The sequence below is a fragment of the Pantherophis guttatus genome, chromosome 7, assembly GCF_059756535.1.
Source record: "Pantherophis guttatus breed Tessera chromosome 7, ASM5975653v1, whole genome shotgun sequence".
Lineage (NCBI taxonomy): Eukaryota > Metazoa > Chordata > Lepidosauria > Squamata > Colubridae > Pantherophis > Pantherophis guttatus.
The window spans coordinates 2,696,820-2,718,746 of record NC_142069.1 but is presented as its reverse complement, the minus strand read 5'-3'; the positions used below and the strand labels follow the sequence as shown (position 1 = coordinate 2,718,746).

Genomic DNA, 21,927 nt, shown 5'->3' with positions numbered 1-21,927 from the left:
CAAAGTTACAGGTGTTCCTCGACTTATAAATAGTTCATTTAGTGACCATTCAAAGTTACGATGGCAGTGGAAAAAGTGACTTATGACTGTTTTTCACACTTACGACTGTTGCAGCATCCTCCCATGGTCACGTGATTAAAATTTGGATGCTTGGCAACTAACTCATATTTATGACGGTTGCAGTGTCCCCGGGTCACACAATCCCCTTTTGCGACCTTCTGACGAGCAACGGGGAAGCCAGATTCACCTAACAACCATGTAACTTGCTTAACGGCAGTGATTCACTTAGCAACTGTGGAAAGGAAGTTCGTAAAATGGGGCAAAGCTGACTGAACAACTGTCTCGCTTAACAGTGGAAATTTGGGGCTCAATTGTCATCGTAAGTCGAGGACTAGCTGTATACCCAGGGCCACAAGTCACATCATTAAGAGAATCCATAGTGAAGAAAAATGAAGACAAAATCTAGAGGACAATTGGAAGCAGGATTTATTGATAAAGTGCTGAAGGAACATCTCAAGAAGGTTTAATCTACAATATTCATGTCTAGTTGTCACAGAAACCACATGAGAATTATAACAAAAAAAAAGGGAAAATTTAGGTCTGGACAACATTTGCCTTCATTCCTTAACTGCTAAATATGCTAGAACATCATTGCTCGATGACCTTCAGACAAGCTAGGATTATAACTCCCAGAATTCTCCACTGCAGTCTGGGGATGCTGGGCAATGCAGTCCCAATCCATTCAAGTAAGAAGCTTGCTGTTAAATTCGCCACCCTGTCGGGTTAGAGGATTCTGGGAGTTGTAATCCAAACACATCAGAGGCCATCACGATGAGACTGTACTGTATTTAATAAGTTTAGGCATATCAGATCCGGACTGCAAAAAAACATAGTGACCACTAGGGGGCAGCAACTGCAAAGAGATTTCTGCACCTCTGCTGCCCCCAGTGGCCATTATTTGAATTGACCTATTGATGGTTATTGAAAATCTGATTTTTCCCCCCTCTCTTTTATGGGCATCTAAAGGGATCTGTCGATCCTATCATCAGATTCCTTCTAGAGTAAGAATATGAAGCCAAAATCCTGTCTTCTCCCGGATCTTCTAGTCCTCAGTAGGGATTATCTCGCACGTGCTCCATGATCTTTTTCAGGCCCAACCACGTCTCCTGAGCAGTGGGGATGATCTGTTTGGCCGGCAAGAGGAAACCATGGCGCCCCGTGTCTCTCAGCTCAAAGGCGAAGGAGTACTTGATCCCGTAATCGTAGCTCCAGTCAATGCTTCCACCGCTGGCTTGGTCTAGAAGGAAGGCGCACGAGAACATGGGTCTAAGCAAACTTGGTTAGTTTGCATCTCTACTAGGCAGGGACAGTAGAGACCAGGGGACTTCAAACTTGGCGACTTTTAAGACTTGTGGACTTCAATTCCCAGAATTCTGCAGCCAACATGGCTGGCTGAGGATTTCTGGGAGTTGAAATCCACAAGTCTTAAAGTTGCCAATTTTGGAGAGCCCTGCTTAGACAAATCTAGAACATCTGCACCATCTACCAAATGAGCAGACTGTGGTTGTCCCAAAACACCTGGAGACCATGCGGTTCTACACCCCGGGTTTCCATTCGCACAACCTCCTTAACACGGTTGTTGAATTAATGCTTGTCCTGGATTCAGAGAATCCATTGGATTATAATGTTTTTCTGATTTCCTCATGCAGAAGACGAGGGACCCACGCAAACGATCCAGATTAAAACTAACCCAGTTTAGTATTTTTAATTTCATTACCCTATAGATACCCTATGGATTGTAGGTGATGATAGATGGATAGATAGGAGAGAGAGAGAGGGAGGGGAAGGGAGGGGGGGAGAGAGAAGCATAGATAGATAGATAGATAGATAGATAGATAGATAGATAGATAGATAGATAGATAGATACTGTGTTTCCCCGAAAATAATACCCTGTCTTATATTTTTTTGAACCCTGAAATAAGCGCTTGGCCGTATTGCCATGCGCTCAAAAGCCCGATTGGGCTTATTATCAGGGGATGTCTTATTTTGGGGGAAACAGGGTAGATAATGATTGATAGATAGATAGATAGATAGATAGACAGACAGATATAGAATGATAGAGTAGATAGACAGATATAGAATGATAGAGAGAGAGAGAGAGAGAGAAAGAGAGAGAGGTGATAGAGATAGATAGATAGATAGATAGATAGATAGATAGATAGATAGATAGATAGATAGATAGATAGAGTAGATAGACAGATATAGAATGACAGATAAGATAGACAGACAGAGAGAGAGAGAGAAAGAGAGAGAGAGATGATAGAGATAGATGATAGATAGATGAAAGATAGATAGATACAGAGAGAGAGAGAGAGAGTGGTATATAGATAAATATACATGCACATCTTCCTGCAATACGGCAAGATCTGAATATCTTCTAAAGGTACTACACTGTCCATAATCCTCTAAAAACGTGACTTCAATTCCTGGAAGAGGACTTCAACTGCATAGAACTAGTGTTTCTAAACCGTGGCAACATGAAGAGGTATGTTCTGGGTGTTGAAATCCACACCTCTTCAAGCTACCAAGAGGGAGAAACGCTGCCCCAGACCCTAAACCCTAGAACCCCCGAGCCCCCCACCCCCAAAAGAGTCCCCCCATCTGAAATACATCCCCAAACTTACAAATGACCGAGCAGATGGGCCCCACTCTATACCGGGTACCGTATAGCGACGTCAAGGCATTGGCGGCTGATTTTCCCACCATATCCTAGGAAGAAAATCAGAAATTAACCCCTTGAAAGCAGAGAATATATGCAATAAAGGGAGAGAAAAACGGGGATGACTGGACACCATAGAAAAAAAATGAATTGAAAATGAACACAACAATAGAGAGAGATAGAAGAAGGAGTAGGGAGATTGAAGGAAGGGAGAAGGAGAGAGAGGAACAGAAGAAAGGGAAGAGGAGAGGAAGAAAGGAAAGGGGAATAAGAGTAGGAGGGAAGGTTAGATGGGGGGAGGAAAGGAGGAGGGGAAGAAAGGAAGGGAGAAGGAGAGAGAGGAACAAAAAAGGAAGAAGAGAGGAAGAAAGGAAAGGGGAATAAGAGTAGGAGGGAAGGTTAGATGGGGGAGGAAAGGAGGAGGGGAAGAAAAGAGAGGAACAGAAGAAGGAAGAGGAGAGGAAGAAAGGAAAGGGGAATAAGAGTAGGAGGGAAGGTTAGATGGGGAGGAAAGGAGGAGGGGAAGAAAGGAAGGGAGAAGGAGAGAGAGGAACAGAAGAAAGGGAAGAAGAGAGGAAGAAAGGAAAGGGGATTAAGAGTAGGAGGGAAGGTTAGATGGGGGGAGGAAAGGAGGAGTGGGAGAAAGGAAGGGGAAGTAGAGAAGGAATAGGAGAGAAGGGAAGAAGAAGGTAGGAAGGACAAAAGAAGAGAGGGAGAGGAAGAGAAAGAGAAGAAAGATTGCTGTAAAACAAAAAAGATGAAATGGAAGAAAGGCGTCCCCGAACACGTTTAAATATATTAAAATAAAGATTGAATTAATAAAAAATAAAATTAAGGAGAATGCATACGATTAAGAATAGAAAAAAAAATAGAATTTGAAGGTGAAAGAAGATACTGTTTAGAAAAATATGAATAGAAAAATTAAGATTCGATTAACAAATATGGAAAAAGAACACTTTGGCAGAAATTGTAACTAAGTAAAACATATTTGGATATGATGAATTATATATGATAGGATACGATATGGTCAATACTCTATTTCAAACAATATGTATTGGGGGGGACAATAAAACTTGTCAGAAAAAGAAAGCAGAGATACGCACACAATGGGGGTCAAAAAAAAGGCAAGATGGCAGCTAGGACGATGCAACTGAAGCACTGCCGGTCGTGGGAACGCAGCCACTCAGCCGAAGGCAAGCGAACCCCACGAGGGTCACCTTCCGTGAACCCGGAGCCTTACCAGTTCTGCTGCGTCTTTAGGCTTGGTGCACTTATAGCCATAGGGGTACATCAGGAACTGGGAGTAGCTATGGATGCTGATAAAGGCCTTGATGTTCCCGTGTCTCTTGACAAAATCCACCATAGAGCGGACTTCGACTTCCGAGTTGGCGCTGGGTCCGCGGTAGGAATCGGAACAGGGGTCGTTGCTGGCGCCGGGTCCTGCCGGGGTGGAGGGAAATGCAAATGAACCCGGTCAAAACACAACTAGAATCCAAAGCAATGGCTTGGTTGTCCCCGGTTCGAACCGGTTTGCAAGAACCGGTAGTAAAACCAACGGGAGGCCCCACCCCCCGCCCCGGATGCAGTGGTGGGATTCAAATAATTTAAAAACCGGTTCTCTGCCCTAAAGACCAGCTAGGTAGGCGTGACTTGGTGGTCATGTGACTGTGTGGGCATGGCCAACTCAACGTCACTCACGTCGATGGGCGCTTCGCCTTAGCTGTTACAATGTAACAAGGGTTAACCAGAGAGGCAGTTTCTGTAAGATTAGGCTAGAAACAACACCAGAATGTTTCCTCCCTGCCTTCCTTACAGGATTAGCCCTGTAAATTGGAAAAAAACAAAATAAGATTTCTTCCAACAACCGGTTCTCCGAACTGCTTAGAAAGTTAACAACCGGTTCTCCCGAATAGGTGTGAACTGGCTGAATCCCACCACTGCCCGGATGTCGTCATCGGCAATCTGCACACACGATCCCATTGCGAACCGGTAGTAAAACCCACCCCAAGGTGCTTTACTCAAAGACCCCAATTTTCCCCAACTGGATAATAAGATGCATATTAGCACTTATCCCTGTCTAGGGTCACTCGAGAGAAATGCAGGCACTTCTCGACTTTCAACCGTTCGTTTAGCGATGGTTCAAAGTTGCAACAGCAGTGTTTCAAAATGACTGAGAACCGATATTCATGCTTATGACCCTCGTGGAGTTTTTCTTATTTCCCCCCCCCCCCCACCTCCCCAATTTTACTGGCACAAATGAAAAGAACAGAATAACAGAGTTGGAAGGTAGTGGAAATTTGGAGTAGTTCGGAGAACCGGTAAATACCACCTCTGACTGGCCCCGCCCCCATCTATTCTCTGCCTCCGGAGTCCCAGTTGATCAGGAGGAAATAGGGATTTTGCAGTAACCTTCCCCTGCCACGCCTACCAAGCCACGCCCACAGAACCAGTAGTAAAAAAAATTTGAAACCCACCACTGGTCATAGGTCACCTTTTTCAGTGCGGTTGTAACTTCAAACGGTCACAAAAGGAACTGTTGTAAGTCAAGGACTACCTAACACCAGCATCAGCCAATGCAAGAACTCGCTGCAGACAAAAGCAATGCCTAACTTACCTCCAAAGCCGGCATCCCAGTTTCGGTTGGGATCGACACCAACACACTGGCTGCCAGGGATTCTGGACCGGGTTTTTCGCCACATACGATTCTGGATCACGGAAGGGAAAGGGGTGCCGTTAGAAGCGACAACAAACCAACAATAAAATGTCATTGCGTCGAGAGGTTCTAGATCAGAGGTTTCCTCAACGGTTCCAACTTTGTGGACCGGTGGAGGGGAGAGAGGGTGGTACCGCACGAGCAGCGGACAAGTACACCCACGTGGAGCTCCATTTGTGCAAGCGGTGTGCACAGCCGGTGACGGTGCACGCACACACATTCTCACTTCTGCGAGCAGCGTGTGAGCGAGTGCACACTTCCTTTAAGTGAGCAGCAAGCAAGCGTGCACTTAAATGGAGCATGCGCGCACTCACCCGCTGCTCGCACAAGTGAGGATGTTCGTGCATGCACCTGCTCGCCGGCCGTTTCCACGACCCGGTTTCCCAACTCTTTACAGCCCATTCGTGGGCCGCAGCCCACAGGTTGGGGATAACCCTTCTTCTAGATTAATTCCCACAGTTGGCTGGGGAATTCTGGGAGTTAAGGTCCACCTATTCTGACCCAGCTCCCCAAACACGACAAACCCTCTGAAGTGAACTCAAAAGATTCCTTTATTAGGAGCGCCGGCAGCCCCGGCAAAAGTTTCTCTCTCACCGCAGGCTAACAAGTCCATCCGGCAGGGAGATGAATTGTTGTCTGCCCCATCTATTCATCTCCGCCCCCTGCCTCTTATTCCCAGAGCTAATGTGGGGCTTCGCTAGTTCTTCCGTCCCAAGGACCGGCCCATAGATTTCCACTGCTCTCCTCTCCTCTGCCTTCTGTGTGTCAGGCACCAGACCCAGCTGCTCCTCCTCTTCCTCATCAGCCACTTCCATTAATGGTGGCTGTTGACTCTCCATCGGAGGGCTGATGGATGGCCCAGGCTCCACCTCTGTCTCTCTCTCTGCCAGCTCCATTCCCTCTTCCCCCTCGGAGCTCTCAGGTTGCCTTGATGCTGACCCCGACTCCCAGGCCACCTCCTCCCCCTCCTCTGATTTGGCAGCTGGAGGGGCCAGCGGCCAACAGGCCACAACCCCGCCCCTCTTAAAGATGCCAAGGTTGGCAAATATTGATCAAGACGAGGAAAAACGAGATCTCCTGCTGCAATTCGGGATCAGATACTCACTGTGGTGTGAGAGTAGACGTATCCATCAGGGTTTGCAACCACCAGCAGAAAAATATCCATTTGGTTGAGGAGGGAGGTCAGCGACGGATCTTTCCCAAAGTCAGAAGCGATCTGGGGAGACAAAAAATTAAAAAAAAAAGTGGGGTGCAACTCCAGGGCCCACACTTTCTTTGGGGGGGAAAGTCCCCCATCTCCCCCGCAAGCATTTTTCTTTTTTGCAGCTGTTGATCCTTCCCAGAAGTTCCTTGTGGCTTCATACCCAACTACCACAAATGGCCTCCCACCGGTATCATAGAGAGGGGCTCCTCCAGGTGCCGTCGGCCAAGCAGTGTCGACTGGCGGTCCCCAGGGGGAGGGCCTTCTCTGTGGGGGCACCCACTATCTGGAACGAGCTCCCCCTGGAGATACGGAGGATCCCGGATCTGCACACTTTCCACCGTGCTCTTAAGACCCTCCTATTCCAGCAAGCCGGCCTGGCCCAATTTTCTCCCCTGTTTTAAAAATTCTTTTAAATCGAAATTTTAATCTGTTTTAAATTATTGGGATTTTTTAATTGTCTCGGGCTAAATTATTTTATCTGGTTTTAATTATGTTTCTAACTTTTGTATCTATGTATTTTATTTTGTGCCTGTTCACCGCCCTGAGTCCTTCGGGAGTAGGGCGGTATATAAATTTAATAAAAACAAAAAAAACAAACAAACAAACTTTCATCCGCACGCAGTTCGCATCCAGCTTGGGAGGGGGGGAGGGTGTCCTTCCTGTGGGGGTCAGCCCCCCCACAATAACTCTATGTCTCTGCATGGTTAAAGCCTGAAATCCTCCCGCTTCCTTGTACACAAAAGGGAGTTTTGTTCCATCCTTATTTTTGCACTTTGTTTGAGGAATAGTGCCGTGGGTATATACACCAGGAATCGGCAACCTTAAACACGCAAAGAGCCACAAAAGTCCTAACCGGAAGCCCCCCCATTCAATTCTGGAGCCGACCGGAAGTCCAGTTCCCCCACCATAGAGTCTCCTCCTAGCGCAGCGTCCTTTTTCTTCTGCTGACCGGAAGTCCGGATCCCCCACCATAGAGTCTCCTCCTAGCGCAGCGTCCTTTTTCCTCTGCTGACCGGAAGTCCGGTTCCCCCACCATAGAGTCTCCTCCTAGCGCAGCGTCCTTTTTCCTCTGCTGACCGGAAGTCCGGTTCCCCCACCATAGAGTCTCCTCCTAGCACAGCGTCCTTTTTCCTCTGCTGACCGGAAGTCCGGTTCCCCCACCATAGAGTCTCCTCCTAGCACGGCGTCCTTTTTCCTCTACCTTTCCTAACCGAAAGCTCTATCAATTGTGGAGCCAACCAGCAACAGGGAGCCGCAGCAGAGGGATGAAAGAGCCACATGCGGCTCCAGAGCCGCAGGTTGCTGACCCCTGGTATACCCCAACTTTTGGAAATTTTGCAACCTCAGCTAAGAAGCTGATCAGCCCCGCTTTGCACCCCGATATACAGGTGGGTGGTTCTCGACTTAGAACGGTTAATTTAGTGACCGTTCAAAGTGACAACAGCACTGGAAAAAAAAGCACCATGACCGGTTTTGTGTGACCGTTGGCATGGCAGCATCCTCATGGCATGGTCATGTGATCCAAAATTCAGAGGCTCGGCCACTGGCTCATATCAATGACGTTTACGGTGTCGTGCGATTCCCTTTGGCGACCGTCTGGCAAGCCAAGTCAACGGGGAAACTTGATTCACTTAACAACCGCGTTATGAACTTCACAGCTGCGGTGATTCACTTAACAACTAGAGCAAGAAAGGTCACGAAACTCACTTAAATGTTTCGCTTAACAACAGAACCGTTGGGCTCAATTACGGTCATACGTTGTGGATGACCTGACGGTGTTACCTACTTTGGGTACTGACACATCTGCAAGAAAAAAGCAAGCTCAGAGGGAATCAAGGACCCCACAGTCCTCCTCTTCCTCCTCCTCCTCCTCCTCTCCCCAACCCCCCCTTCCCTTCTAGCACTGATGATGTTCCCTAGTTGGGTCAGAAAACATCTGCGAGCACCAAAAGACCCCCTCATGAGGACTACCTCCCATCATGTGATGCCTTTAATAGTTGCCCTGCCTTGAGTGGGCGTGGCCAGTCCCTAAAGTGGGCGGAGCCAGAGAGAAACCTTCCCACCACCGCCATTCCATAGCCGCTGACCTTTTTAGCTGTCCAGAGGGCCGTGGCCTGGGACACCCATTCTCGTGCGTGAATCCCAGCATCGATCCAGATGGCAGGTCGTCTGTTTCCTCCGGTGCTGAACTGTTCGGACAGAATGTGGACTTTTACCAATAATCCGGTTTTTTTGGAAATTATTTTGCAATAAAACACCACAAAACAGCAATGCAGAATGACAGCCAACGATAGACACGATCAAATAAAAAAACAATCAAATCTAAAACTAATAGCCTAACTAATGGCCTAAATCTTCCCCCTTTTTAAATGTGGAAATTTTAAATTTTTAAATTTTAAATTCGTCTTTTTATAGGGGTATGGGTAAGGCATTTTAAATTGGGGAGCCATTTTAGATTTAATTCTGTTTTAAACGTATTTTAATTGTTTATATTGTATGTTTTTAACTTTGGCTGTTCACCGCCCCGAGTCCTTCGGGAGAGGGGGCGGTATAAAAATCTAATAAACTAAACTAAACTAAACTAATAAAACAATAAAATCTAAATTTAAAAAGCGGTGGCGCAGTGGTTAGAGTGCAGTACTGCAGGCTATTTCTTCTGACTGCTGATTGCCAGCAGTTTGGCAGCTGAAGTCCCACCAGCTCAAGTCGACTCAGCCTTCCATCCTTCCGAGGTGGGTAAAATGAGGACCCAGATGGTTGGGGGCAAAAAGTTGACTCAATAAAAGCACTGGAAGGAACGAAGGAAAGAAGGAAAGAATGAGAAAGAAGAAGGAAGGAAAGAAGGAAGGAAAGATGGAAGGAAGGAAGGAAGGAAGAAAAAGATGGATGGAAGGAAGGAAGGAGAGAGAGGAAGGGAGGAAGGAAGGAAGGAAAGAATGAGAAAGAGGAAGGAAGGAAAAGATGGATGGATGGAAGGAAGGAAGGAAGGAAAAGATGGATGGAAGGAAGGAAGGAGAGAGGAAGGAAGGAAGGAAGGAAGGAAAGATGGATGGATGGAAGGAAGGAAAGAGAGAGGAAGGGAGGAAGGAAGAATGAGAAAGAGGAAGGAGGAAAAGATGGATGGATGGATAGATGGATGGATGGAAGGAAGGAAGGAAAAGATGGATGGATGGATGAATGGAAGGAAGGAAGGAAGGAAGGAGAAAGAGAAAGGAAGGAAGGAAAAGATGAATAGATGGAAGGAAGGAAGGAAAAGATGGATGGATGGATGGATGGATGGAAGAAAGGAAGGAAGGAGAAAGAGAAAGGAAGGAAGGAAAAGATGGATAGATGGAAGGAAGGAAGGAAAAGATGGATGGATGGATGGATGGATGGATGGATGGATGGAAGGAAGGAAGGAAGGAAGGAAGGAGAGAGGAAGGGAGGAAGGAAGGGGCAAGGTGGCACAGTGGTTAGAATGCAGTATTATAGGCTGACTCTGCCGACAGCTAGCAGTTCGAATCTCACTGGCTCAAGGTTGACTCAGCCTTCCATCCTTCCGAGGTGGGTAAAATGAGGGCCCAGATTGTTGGGGCCAAGAGGCTGACTCTGTAAACCACTTAGAGAGGGCTGTGAAGCGGTATATAAATCTAAGGGCTATTGCTAATCTAAAATGGATTAGAAGTCTTCCGTGATAAGGACAGGTTGCCAAATTTATTATAGATAAGCAGTATACATAATAATAAGTTTCATTATTAAAATAATATAAAAATGGCCAGGAAAAATTGCAACAATACGAAATAATTTGTGCTTTTTCAGAGTCAGCATCTCAACGTGTACAGCAGTGATTTTTCAACCTTGGTCACTTTAAGAGGCGGGGGTGGACTTCAACTCCTAGAATCCTCCAGCCGGGGAATTCTGGGAGTTGAAGTCCACCCCTCTTAAATGCAGCCAAGGTTGAGAACCATTGGTACAGAAAATAGTTCAGTGCTAAAGTAAATCCATTTAAATCCAAATATCAGTTTAATTGCATTTAAGCCTGTGACAGATGATGATTTGTTGAATAAAGCCTTTGGAACCTGCAACGCAATAAATTAACCACTTTAAAATGTGTCTTAATAAGCATCTGAATATGATTTGCAGTTATTCTGCATTAATTTGCAATTGTAGTTATCCCCCATTGCTTTCTGACGAGCACAGTTTGAACCTGTAACCAGTTTTGTTAGCGTTTTTTTTTAATATCCTTCTAAGGCAGCCATTTCCCCCTTTAAAATACACACCCTCTCTTTGTGAATATAATACGTGTGTTCATTCTTAAGATGCTGTGCATACCAAACTGTTATGCATCTTTTTTTCAAAGATGATCTTGGTGATTTAATTCCTGGAATTGTCTTGGTCAAAATGCAGCAGTCAAAATGCAGCAATTCCTAAATCGGACCTAGTTTAATTCCCATATTATTATTTTTTTTAATTCACTTTTTAAACGCATGTGACAGTGATACTGTCGGGGTACTTGGTACCATGTCCAAGAATTTTACAAAACACATCAAGAAATTGCAGCTTTCATCATCAGTGGAACTGCAAAAAAACTGCGCTACTTGGAACATCGTACATCTTAAGAAGGTACTTGGTTGATACCTGTTCTGTCCCCGTACCACGCACGCACCCCCACAGATGGCCCAGAGTTAATAAGCCACATGACAAAACTCTTTGATGATAAAGCTGGCAGCAACCCAGTGGCTAGCTGCCAATTCAGACTTTACTCACACAAAATAAAGATTAGACTGCAAGCATTCTGATAAAGCAGGCAGAATGTCAACAATACAAGGATTAGTCCAAATGCAGTCCGATAAAGCAGGCAAAGTCCAGTAACGCAGAGATCATGGAGTATTTCCAGTTTTTGCTCATCACAAACTGAACCGGCCACCACACCCACATTTATACCCTGTGGGGTGTGGTCCAGTGACTCAGCTAATCTCTGGCACGCCTTCCCCTCTGCTGCGCACGCTTCTCCCTGCGCCTCTGCCGAGGGTCCAGCCAGCACTTATCTTCTTCATCGCTGTGCACCTGTGGCTGCGGGGACGTGCTTGGCTCTGGGCCTATCTTTTGGCCTTCGGTGTCCTCTGGAGGCATTGCCAGAGAGGAGGGTCCTGGAGAGGGAGGCCTTGCCAACTCCTCTCCTTCACTCTCAGAGTCTGCATCTGTCGATAGCCCAGGCTCAGGCAATGGAGCCACAACACTACCTAGGATGCTGGCAGCAACCCAGATCAGCCATTAGCACCAGTCACTGGTATTTGTGACACATTTTTAAATGTCCAATTGACTCATGTTTAAAGAATAAAAGTGATAATAATAATAGTGAAAATAATAACCCGTATCAACCATCAGCGCCAGTCAATAATATTGGTGCTACATTTTTAAATGTTCAGTTGACTTGAGTTTCATGTCTAATGAATAACAATTTATAATAATAATAATAATCCTCTCAAGATTTTAATACACAGACACAAATACTGTATATTACCTTGAGGACAAACATAGGTCGGTTTTCATAGGTCTTTCCAATCTGGAGTTTGCTCACAATCTCGGGGTGCTCAGTCACAATATCATCCATCGCTCGATAAATCTAAGCAGGAGAAAAAGGAGAAAAAAAGCTGCCAAAAAAGCCAACGCAGTTTTGGGCTGCATTAACAGAGGGACAGAATCAGGATCACGTGAAGTGTTGATACCACTTTATAATTCCTTGGAAAGGCCACACTTGGAATCCTGCATCCAGTTTTGGTCGCCACGATGTAAAAAAGATGTGGAGCCTCTGGAAAGAGTGCAGAGAAGAGCAACAAAGAGGATTAGGGAACTGGAGGCTAAAACATATGAAGAACGGTTGCAGGAAGTGGGTATGTCTAGTTTAAGGAAAAGAAGGACTCGGGAGGACATGATAAGCAGTCTTCCAGTATTTGAGGGGCTGCCCCAAAGAAGAGGGAGGCAAGCTATTCTCCAAAGCACCTGAGGGCAGGACAAGAAGCAATGGGTGGAAACTAATCAAGGAGAGAAGCAACCTAGAACTAAGGAGAAATTTCCTGACCGTTAGAACAATTAACCAGTGGAACAGCTTGCCACCAGAAGTTGTGAATGCTCCAACACTGGAAGTTTTTAAAAAGAGGTTGGATAACCATTTGTCTGAAGTGGTGTAGGGTTTCCTGCCAGGGCAGGGGGTTGGACTAGAAGACCTCCAAGGTCCCTTCCAACTCCGCTATTCTATTCTATTCTATTCTATTCTATTCTATTCTATTCTATTCTATTCTATTCTATTCTATTCTATTCTATTCTGTTATTAGAGAAGACAGACAGAATTTGGGGAGCAGATAGAAAAGGATACACCTTTTCAGTTAAAGTTAAATTCACCTGTTTGCTGTATAAATTGCCTTTTTAGTCCAAACCAGTGTTTCTCAGACTTGGCAAATTTGAGATGAATGGACTTCAACTCCCAGAATTCCCCAGCCAGCCTGTTTAAGACAGGTGGACTTCAACTCCCAGAATTCCTTAGCCAGCATGCTTTAAGATGAATGGACTTCAACTCCCAGAATTCCCCAGTCAGCATGCTTTAATATAAATGGATGTCAAGTTCCAAATTCCCCAGTTTTAAAATATCTGGACTTCAAGTCCCAGAATTCCCCAGCCAATATGCTTTAAGATGGGTGGACTTCAACTCCCAGAATTCCATGGCTAGGCTGGGGAATGCTGGGAGTTGAAGTCCACCCATCTTATAGTTGCCAAAGTTGAAAAAAAACACTGTTCTAGAACTACAAACTTTGAAGTCACCCGTCCAATCAGGTGTCTCTACAGAGGGAAGGTCCCCAAAATTCGAGGCAATGGCCGCAAACATGCGACTGAAGGCAACACGGGTTAAAAAAAAAAATAGACGGTTATTTGCCGGTAGAGTTATGGACGCCATCTTGACTTTTTTGCCACCTCTGGGCAGGAATTGTCACCCCATCACATCCCTGAGTGATGGACACTTGTGATTCATCCCTCCCCACCCCAAAAATGAGGCCATCTCCACCCAAACTGCGAAGGAACGTGTTTATTTATGCATTTCTCAAATTTATAGAGTCAGTCGTCTCACCGGAAGTGACTCTTGCTGTAAAGAGCCATCTTGCCTAGTGGTTAGCTAATTGCCACCTTCGGTTCTCCTCCGTCCGTGTTTTTGAGTAACCGTGTTTGCTTCATCTTCGAGCCGACGGCCTAGATCAGTGATGGCTAACCTGTTTGCCAAAAGCGGGGGTCGCGAGGAAGGGGTTGCCCGTGCCCACACTCATAATTCAATGTGCCCCACCCTCCGTGCTCCCCCCATTTTTGGCACACGATGCCACGATGGGACTGGAAGTCCCATTCTTTCCCCTCCCGTGGCTCCAGAGCCTTTCTTGGTGCCTGGGGAGGGCAAAAACAGCCTTCCCCACCGCCCCGAAGAGCCTCCAGTCAAAAACGGCCCATTTGCTGACTTCCGGTGAGCCCGGAAGGCCCGAAAATCAGGTGGCCGGCGTGCGCATGCGTGCCGGAGCTGAGCTAGGGCAATGCTCATGTGCCCATTGATATGGCTCCGCGTGCCACCGGTGGTACACACGCCATAGGTTCACCATCACATACCTAGATACAGCTGGTCCTCGACTTACGACCACAACTGAGCCCAACCTTTCTGTCGCTAAGCAAGACATCGGTGGAGTGAAAATTTGGCCCGATTTTACGACCTTTTGTTTAAGCGAATCAGTGCAGTAACCTGGTTGTTAAGTGAATCTGGCTCCCCCCCACCATGGACTTGGCTTGTCAGAAGGTCAGAAAAGAAGATCAACTGACCCCAAGTTGCAACCATCATAAATAGGAACCAGTTGCCAAGCGTCTGAATTTTGATCATGTGACCGTGAGGAGGCTGCAACGGTCATAAGTGTGAAAAACAGTTTTCAGTGCCATTGTAATTTCGATCGGTCACTAAATGTACTGTTATAAGTTGAGGACTACCTGTGCTTGAGGGGTGTGATGTGTCATCTCCTCTGACCGTCGCACATGGATGACAGCTGAATTAAAACCCATGGGCCTTGTTTGTGCACCATGGACCTTGCTGTGCTCATTAAATTCCCTTTCGGTCACTAAATGAGGACCTTGAGTGCCAGCGCTGAATATCCTGCAATGCTCACCACCAACAGTGCACAAAGCAAGCCTTTAAATCATTGCTTGTTAGATTCTCATATACTGGTGGTCCCTAACTTATGAATATTCATTTAATGTCCATTTGAAGTTACAACAGTACTGGGGAAAAAAATTACTTACTCCTCACACTTACAACCATCCCGGCATTCCCCACAGTTACATGATCAAAATTTGGAGGATTGGCATGTATTTACAACGGTGGAGACTTCCCACGATTGTCTTTTGCAATGTTCCCAGCTGGCTCCTGACGAGCAAAGTTAACGAAGGTCACTTAACAACAGCACGATTCATTTAACAACGGCAATGATTCGCTTAACAACCATCCCCTTGTAGAAAGTCAGCACCCACCCACCCTCCTAGAGAATGAAATATTTGGGGGAATATCAAAAAGGCAGGATAGAATATTTCCCCTAAAGGAGAAATGGGGAAAGGCAGATTTGATAATCCATTCAGAAAGACTGGGTCAGACAGAAACTCCTGATAAGCAATACAATTAGGCAAGCCAAAGTTGACAAGATTAGCTCAGAAAAACACCTAGGATTTGCATTTCCCTTTTTGCCTATAGAGCCAGCCATGACCCCTACATGACCCCTTAGGAATCAAAAAGATACTCTCAAATCTATTTTGTCAGTTATCCCAGAACTGCACACTCTGTGTGTGTGTGTGTGTGTGTGTGTGTGTGTTTGTTCTGCTCATCGATAAATGGACCTTTCTTTCTTAATCAGCCTCCATTTTATTCCTGGCTTGGAACTGGATTTTTCTTCCAACACCACCCCAAAAAATTCATAAAACCGGGTTTGGTTCACTTAACAACCACCTTGCTCAGCGACGTAAATTCTGGCCCCCATGCCAGTTGTAAGTCAAAGACTCCCTGTATATAACGGTTCCTCTGAGTGAGAGATTCAGGCAGTGGTGGTATTCAGCCAGTTCAGTGGCAACCTGGCCCAGCGCTATGCCGTCCTATTTAGCCACGCCGTACGCATACATGCTCACATTTTCAGTAGTAAACCAGTAGTAAAATTCTGTGAATAATTGGATTCAGGCCCCATGCAAGCCAAAGCATTCTGAAGCGACTTACTGCATCCAAGTTATGGTAAGCGCCGTAGTTGAAATTCGTGCTGCCGTATTCCCTTTGACGGTTACAGCGCATCTCTCGAGATTCTTCATCCAGCAGGGCCTACAAGAAGAACGTGGGTCACAGGGATTAAAATCAGATTTGTTCGCCTGTTGTTTGTCACTGGGGAATTCTGGGAGTTGAAATCTACCTATCTTAATGCTGGCTGGAGAATTCTAGGAGTTGAAGTCCATCTATCTTAAAGCTGGCTGGAGAATCCTGGGAATTGAAGTCCACCTATCTTAATGCTGGCTGGGGAATTCTGGGAATTAAAGTTCACTTAATTTAACTCTGGCTGGAGAATTCTGGGAGTTGAAGTCCACCTATCTTAAAGCTGGCTGGGGAATTCTGGGAGTTGAAGTCCACCCATCTTCAAATTGCTAAAACTGAGAAACCCTCATCCAGAGGAACACATGTAAACCTCTCACAACTCAACACATCAACCTACCCTCACCCCCTACTCCCCCACAATGCCCCGAACCAAACATGATTGTTATTGTACTTCTTAGGAAGAGGACCGATGGGACGTGTGGTCCAAATATGTTGCACGGAGAATATTTCCATATAACAATCCCGTTTATTGATATATTTTTTTGCCCCACTTCCACCATACCTGCACATCTTCGATCAGGATTGAGTACTCGATCCGGTGTGACTCCAGAAGGACTTTGACAGCTTGGAGATAAGTGAAGGGGACCTGGAGATCAACTGATTCTCTGGGGTACGAAGGAGACCGCCAGAAATCCAGCTGAGAAGAAGAAGAAAAAAAAAAAGCCAGTGAAAGAGGCAAGGTCGTCTCAAAATATGCCTTAAAAAAGAGAAAAATCCACATGTTTAAAGGAAAGGGCTATAAGTAGTCCTCGATTTACGACCATTTGTTTAGCGACTGATCGAAGTTACAACGGCACTGAAAAAAGTGACTTACAACCATTTTTCACACTTACAACCGTTGCACATTCTCGATGGTCACGGGGTCAAAATTCGGACGCTTGGCAACTGATTTGCATTTATGACGATTGTAAGTGTCATGTGATCCCCTTTTGTGACCTTCTGACCTCAATGGGGGAGGCCCGGATTCACTTAGCAACCGTGGTACTGCCTTAAAAACTGTGGATGCTACACGTTTTTTTTGGGGGGGGGGCGGTTGATGGTAGGAAAGTGAACGCGGATAGTCCTCGACTTATGACCCCAAATTGAGCCTGACATTTATGTGACCAAGTGAGACATTTGCTAAGTGAGTTTTGCCCCATTTTAAGCACCTTTCTTGCTTCGGTCGTTAATGGAAGCACTGCGGCTGTTAAGAAAGTCACACAGCTGTTCAGTGAATCTGGTTTCCCCATTGACTTTGCCTGTCAGGTCGCCAAAAGGGAATCACATGACCCTGGGACCCTTGCAACCGTCATAAGTACATGCCAGTTCCCAAGCGTCTGAATTTTGACCCTCTGACCCTCGAGAAGTTGCAACGGTTGTAAGGGTGAAAACCAGTCATAAGTCAACTTTTCAGTGGGATGGTCACTTCGAACCGTCAATAAACCAATGGCTGTAAATCAAGGACTGTGTTGTCGCCTATCGACCGCTGGCCCCTCTGGCAGCCGAATCAGAGGAGGAGAAGGAGGTATGGGAGTCGGGGTCAGCATCAAGGCAACCTGGGAGCTCCGAGGGGGAAGAGGGAATGGAGCTGGCGGAAAGAGAGAGGCGGAGCCTGGGCCATCCGTCAGCCCTCCGATGGAGAGTCAACAGCCCCCAGGTCTGGAGGTGGCTGATGAGGAGGAAGAGGAGCAGCTGGGTCCTGTGCCTGACATGCAGAAAGCAGAGGAGAGGAGAGCAGTGGAAATCTATGGGCCGGTCCTCGGGACGGAAGAGCCACCATTGCTAGGGAAGTCCCACCCTAGCTCTGGGGATAAAAGGCAGGGGGCGGAGATGAATATGTGGGGCAGACAACTATTCATCTCCCTGCCGGACAGAATTGTGTTAGCTTGCGGTGAGAGAGAAACTTTTTGCCGGCGTCCCTAAAAAAGGAATCTTTGAGTTCACTTCAGAGGGTTTGTCGTATTTGGGGATCTGGGTCAGAAGAAACTGGCTAAACACTAGGTGAGGATGGATCTATTGGAAATATTGATCACTCCTCTCTCTTTATCCACGACTTATTTTGGGATGCAGGAGGCTAACTCAACCAACACTTAAGAGAGGCACACCTCCCCACTAGCAACCTGTTGGGCAACTTGGCAGGAAGTTAAACCACAACCGTCCTACTCTTCACCCCATCCTGGGAGGGTTCGACTCCTAGGGGTAGGAAGGTCGCATGAGGTCAGAATTATTAGTTTAATTAGAATACAGGCAGTCCTCGATTTACGACCATTCGTTTAGCGACTGTTCAAAGTTACAACGGCACAGAAAAAAGAGACGTACGACCAGTTTTCACACTTAACGACCATTGCAGCATCCTCACAGCCCCGTCATCAAAATTCAGAAGCTTGGCAAGTGACCCGTATTTACGACGGTTCCAGTATTCCGGGGGTTGTGCGATCCTCTTTTACAAGCAAAGCCAATGGGGGGGAAGCCAGGTTCACTTAACGACCGTGTTGCTTACTTAACAACTGCAGTGATCCACTTAACAACGGTGGCAAGAAAAGTCGCAAAATGGGACAAAAACTCACTTAACTAATTTCTCGCTTAGCAACATACATTTTGGGCTCAATTGTGGTCGTAAGTCGAGGATTTACCTGTACTGGGATTGGTACCCTGGGTGAATTCACACACCTGGAGATGTTCCCGGCCTCCCAATTCTTTGAGCAACTCAATCTGTTCCTTGTTGCACGGCTTCATACGAAGAACCTGGTGACTGAGAGAGCCAAAAATCAAAATAAGCATTAATGTTTCATCCAGTTTGACCCATTGCCGGGCCTTCATTGAGTGTCATTGAGTGTCACCTTTTAGAAGGTAAAATCCAACTGGTTGTGGGAGTTTTGGGGGATAATTACACCATGAGCAAAACAGGGGGGCCTTTTGCAAATGTATTAGAGAGTTGGAAGGGACCTTGGAGGTCTTCTAGTCCAAGCAGGAAACCCTATACCACAGGTGAAATCCAGCAGGTCCTAACAGGTTCTGGCGAACCGGTAGCGGAAATTTTGAGCAGTTCAGAGAAACGGCAAATACCACCTCTGGCTGGCCCCAGACTGGGGTGGGAATGGAGATTTTGCAATATCCCTCCCCCAGGAGTGGGGAGGGAATGTGGATTTTGCAGTATCCTTCCCCTGGAGTGGGGTGGGAATGGAGATTTTGCAATATCCTTCCCCCAGGAGTGGGGAGGGAATGAGGATTTTGCAGTATCCTTCAACTGGAGTGGAATGAGAATGGAGATGTTGCAGTATCCTTCCCCTGGAATGGGGTGGGAATGGAGATTTTGCAATATCAGCCGAGTCCCCTGCAACACCCTACTATAATCTACAAACAAGCAAACCATGTTACGGTTTAGCCTCATGCGGGGAGCCAGCAGGAAATCTACCGCATTTGAAATCCTAGAGTTGGAAGGAGTTCCTTGAAGGTCATCTAGTCCAACCCCCTGATCCTTGTTGAAATCCTCATCAAAGCGTCTTCCGAAAAGGCTTGCCCGGTTTCAACAAATCCAGGAAAGAAAACCCCACCAACACACGAGGCCAGGAGTCTTCAAACGTGGTAACTTTGAGACCGGGGGACTTTAACTCCCAGAATTCCCCAGCCAGCAAAGCTGGCTGGGGAATTCTGGAAGTTGAAGTCCCCCCGGTTTCAAAGTTTCAAATTTGGAGACTCCCTACACTAGACATCGCCAAACCACGACGCAAGCTAGCTAGCTCACCCTTCAAACGTTTCCAGGCTCCAGGCGACCCCGAGCAAAACTCCAAACCACAGGATCAGCTTCATGGTGGAAAGATCCAGGAAGTGGATCCTCAAGGGTCCAGGTGAGCTGTATTTATGGGAAACGGATCCCCAGCTAATCTACTCTTAGGTCATATCCTAAAGAGCTCCCATCTGCTACAATTCCCAGAGACGAGCAAACTTCCTTGCTAAGAGGCGGCCAAAAACAACGCAAGAGTGATAATCATTTCAGGGTAGAGGTATTGTTTGATTAGTAACCTACGTGTAGCTACACACCCTGATTCTCGCTTCACGAAATGGCCCAAGGCTGTTTTGGCAAGGGTGGATGTGACTCAGAAATTCGTTGTTTTTTTCTCCTGGGGGCGTGGAGTAGGGGGAGAAGGCACATTTTTAAGGGAAGTTGTAGGATCCACCTCGCTTCACCATAAGGTGATAGGAAAGCTGAGTTGGCTTCCTTCTTGTCTTCTTTCAAGGTGGACATTTTTCTCTTCCTTTCTTCTTCCCGCTTTCGGATTCCAGAGAATAACAGAGTCGGAAGGGACCTCGGAGGTCTTCTAGTCCAACCCCCAGCTCAGGCAGGAAACCCTACACCATTTCAGAGAAATGGTTGTCCAATCTCTTCTTGAAAACCTCTGAAGATGGAGAAGGAAGGAAGGAAGGAAGGAAGGAAGGAAGGAAGGAAGGAAGGAAGGAAGGAAGGAAGGAAGGAAGGAAGGAAGGAAGGAAGGAAGGAAGGAAGGATAATACAATATCCTTTTAATTAATTTTAAATTTTGTATTGTTATGTATTTTAGTTCTGGCTGTGCATCGCCCTGAGTCCACTAGGAGAAGGGCGGTATATAAATTGAATAAATAATAATAATAATAATAATAATAACACAACTTCTGGTGGCAAGTAGTTCCACAGTTTTAGTGATTGTTCAAAGTTACAAGGACACGGAAGGAAGTAACTTATGACCATTTTTCCACACTTTGTGCGTTCGTCAAAATTCAGGGGCTTGGCAACTGGTTCATCTTTATGACGGCCGCAGCGTCCCAGGGTCACGCAATCCCCTTTTGCGACCTTCTAACAAGCGAAGCCAACAGGGAAGCCAGATTCACTTTAACAACAGGGTTACTAACTTATCAACTTCAGTGACTCACTTAACAACCGAAGCAAGAAAGAGCAAAACTCACTCAAACAAATGTCTTTAACGACAGAAGTTTTGAGCTCAATTGTGGTTGTAAGTCTAGGACTACCTGCACCATTTCAGACAGATGGCTGTCCTGTCTTTACTTAAAAGCCTCCAGTGATGGTGCACCCACAACTTCTAGTGGCAGGCTGTTCCACCGGTTAATTGTTCTCACTGTCTGGAAATTTCTCCTTAGTTCTAGGTTGCTTCTCTCCTTGATTGGTTTCCATCCGTTGCTTCTCGTCCTGCCTTCAGGGACTCTGGAGAATAGGTTGACCACCTTTTTGGGGGGGCAGCCCCTCAAATATTGGAAGATTGCTGTCATGTCCCTCTTTAGTTCTGAACGGGGAGATTTAATCCCCTGGGCAGCATCAGCTCGTAAATCTTTTTATATATATATATAACTTTTATTTTGTTTTATAAACAAACAAACATACAATACATAATCAATCATTCAGTGTATCTTCTCGATGTTTCTATTGTGTCTTCATCTTCTTCTTCTTACTCCTCCGATCTTCATCGTTCCTTTATTTTTCCCATTTCTTTATTATAACATTCTCCCCATACTTCATTTATTATAACATTTTCTTGTTTACTATTAATACATTTATCTACATCTCTTCTCTAACCCATTGTAAAATTGTCTCCATACCTTGTAATATTCCGTATCCTCGCTCGTAAATCTTGAGGTTCCTCAGGTCAGGTGGCCTTTGGGTCAGGAGAACATGTAGAGTTTGTTATTTGGCTTTTGTTTATTAAATATGGGCAGGTAATCCTTCACTTACAACAGTTCCTTTAGTGACCGTTCTAAGTTACAACAGCATTGAAAAATGTGACTTGTTATTTTCTCAGTAGCAGCCATTTTAAGATGTGTAAACTTCAACTCCCAGAATTCCCCAGCCAGACATGTTGAGGTTGAGTTGAGGTTGAGACATCTTTTTAAAAAAAAAGCTTTCCAGGGAATTCTGG

General features: G+C 45.9%; 1 protein-coding gene across 1 annotated transcript; it reads right to left on the bottom strand.

Annotated features, from left to right (window-relative positions):
* Positions 1-463: 463 nt before the first annotated feature.
* Positions 464-20,034, bottom strand: LOC117658993 (carboxypeptidase A2). The gene is made up of 11 exons (XM_060689357.2): positions 19,767-20,034; positions 18,692-18,773; positions 16,545-16,679; positions 15,896-15,994; positions 12,140-12,241; positions 8,724-8,825; positions 6,538-6,648; positions 5,334-5,424; positions 3,960-4,159; positions 2,685-2,769; positions 464-1,297 (listed from the first exon to the last, which is right to left on the bottom strand). The coding sequence occupies exons 1-11, from the start codon at positions 19,829-19,831 to the stop codon at positions 1,110-1,112; spliced, it is 1,260 nt and encodes a 419-aa protein (XP_060545340.1). The 5' UTR covers positions 19,832-20,034; the 3' UTR covers positions 464-1,109.
* Positions 20,035-21,927: the final 1,893 nt, after the last annotated feature.

What these genes read in the sequence shown, in the direction of transcription:
- LOC117658993 (XM_060689357.2), bottom strand. Translation starts at nt 19,831, where the DNA reads ATGAAGCTGATCCTGTGGTTTGGAGTTTTGCTCGGGGTCGCCTGGAGC. An exon ending in GAGGCCGGGAACATCTCCAG is followed by an intron (nt 16,680 to 18,691) that starts GTGTGTGAATTC and finishes TCTTCTTCTCAG; the next exon opens with CTGGATTTCTGGCGGTCTCC. An exon ending in CTGGGATGCCGGCTTTGGAG is followed by an intron (nt 4,160 to 5,333) that starts GTAAGTTAGGCA and finishes CCACCCCGGCAG; the next exon opens with GACCCGGCGCCAGCAACGAC.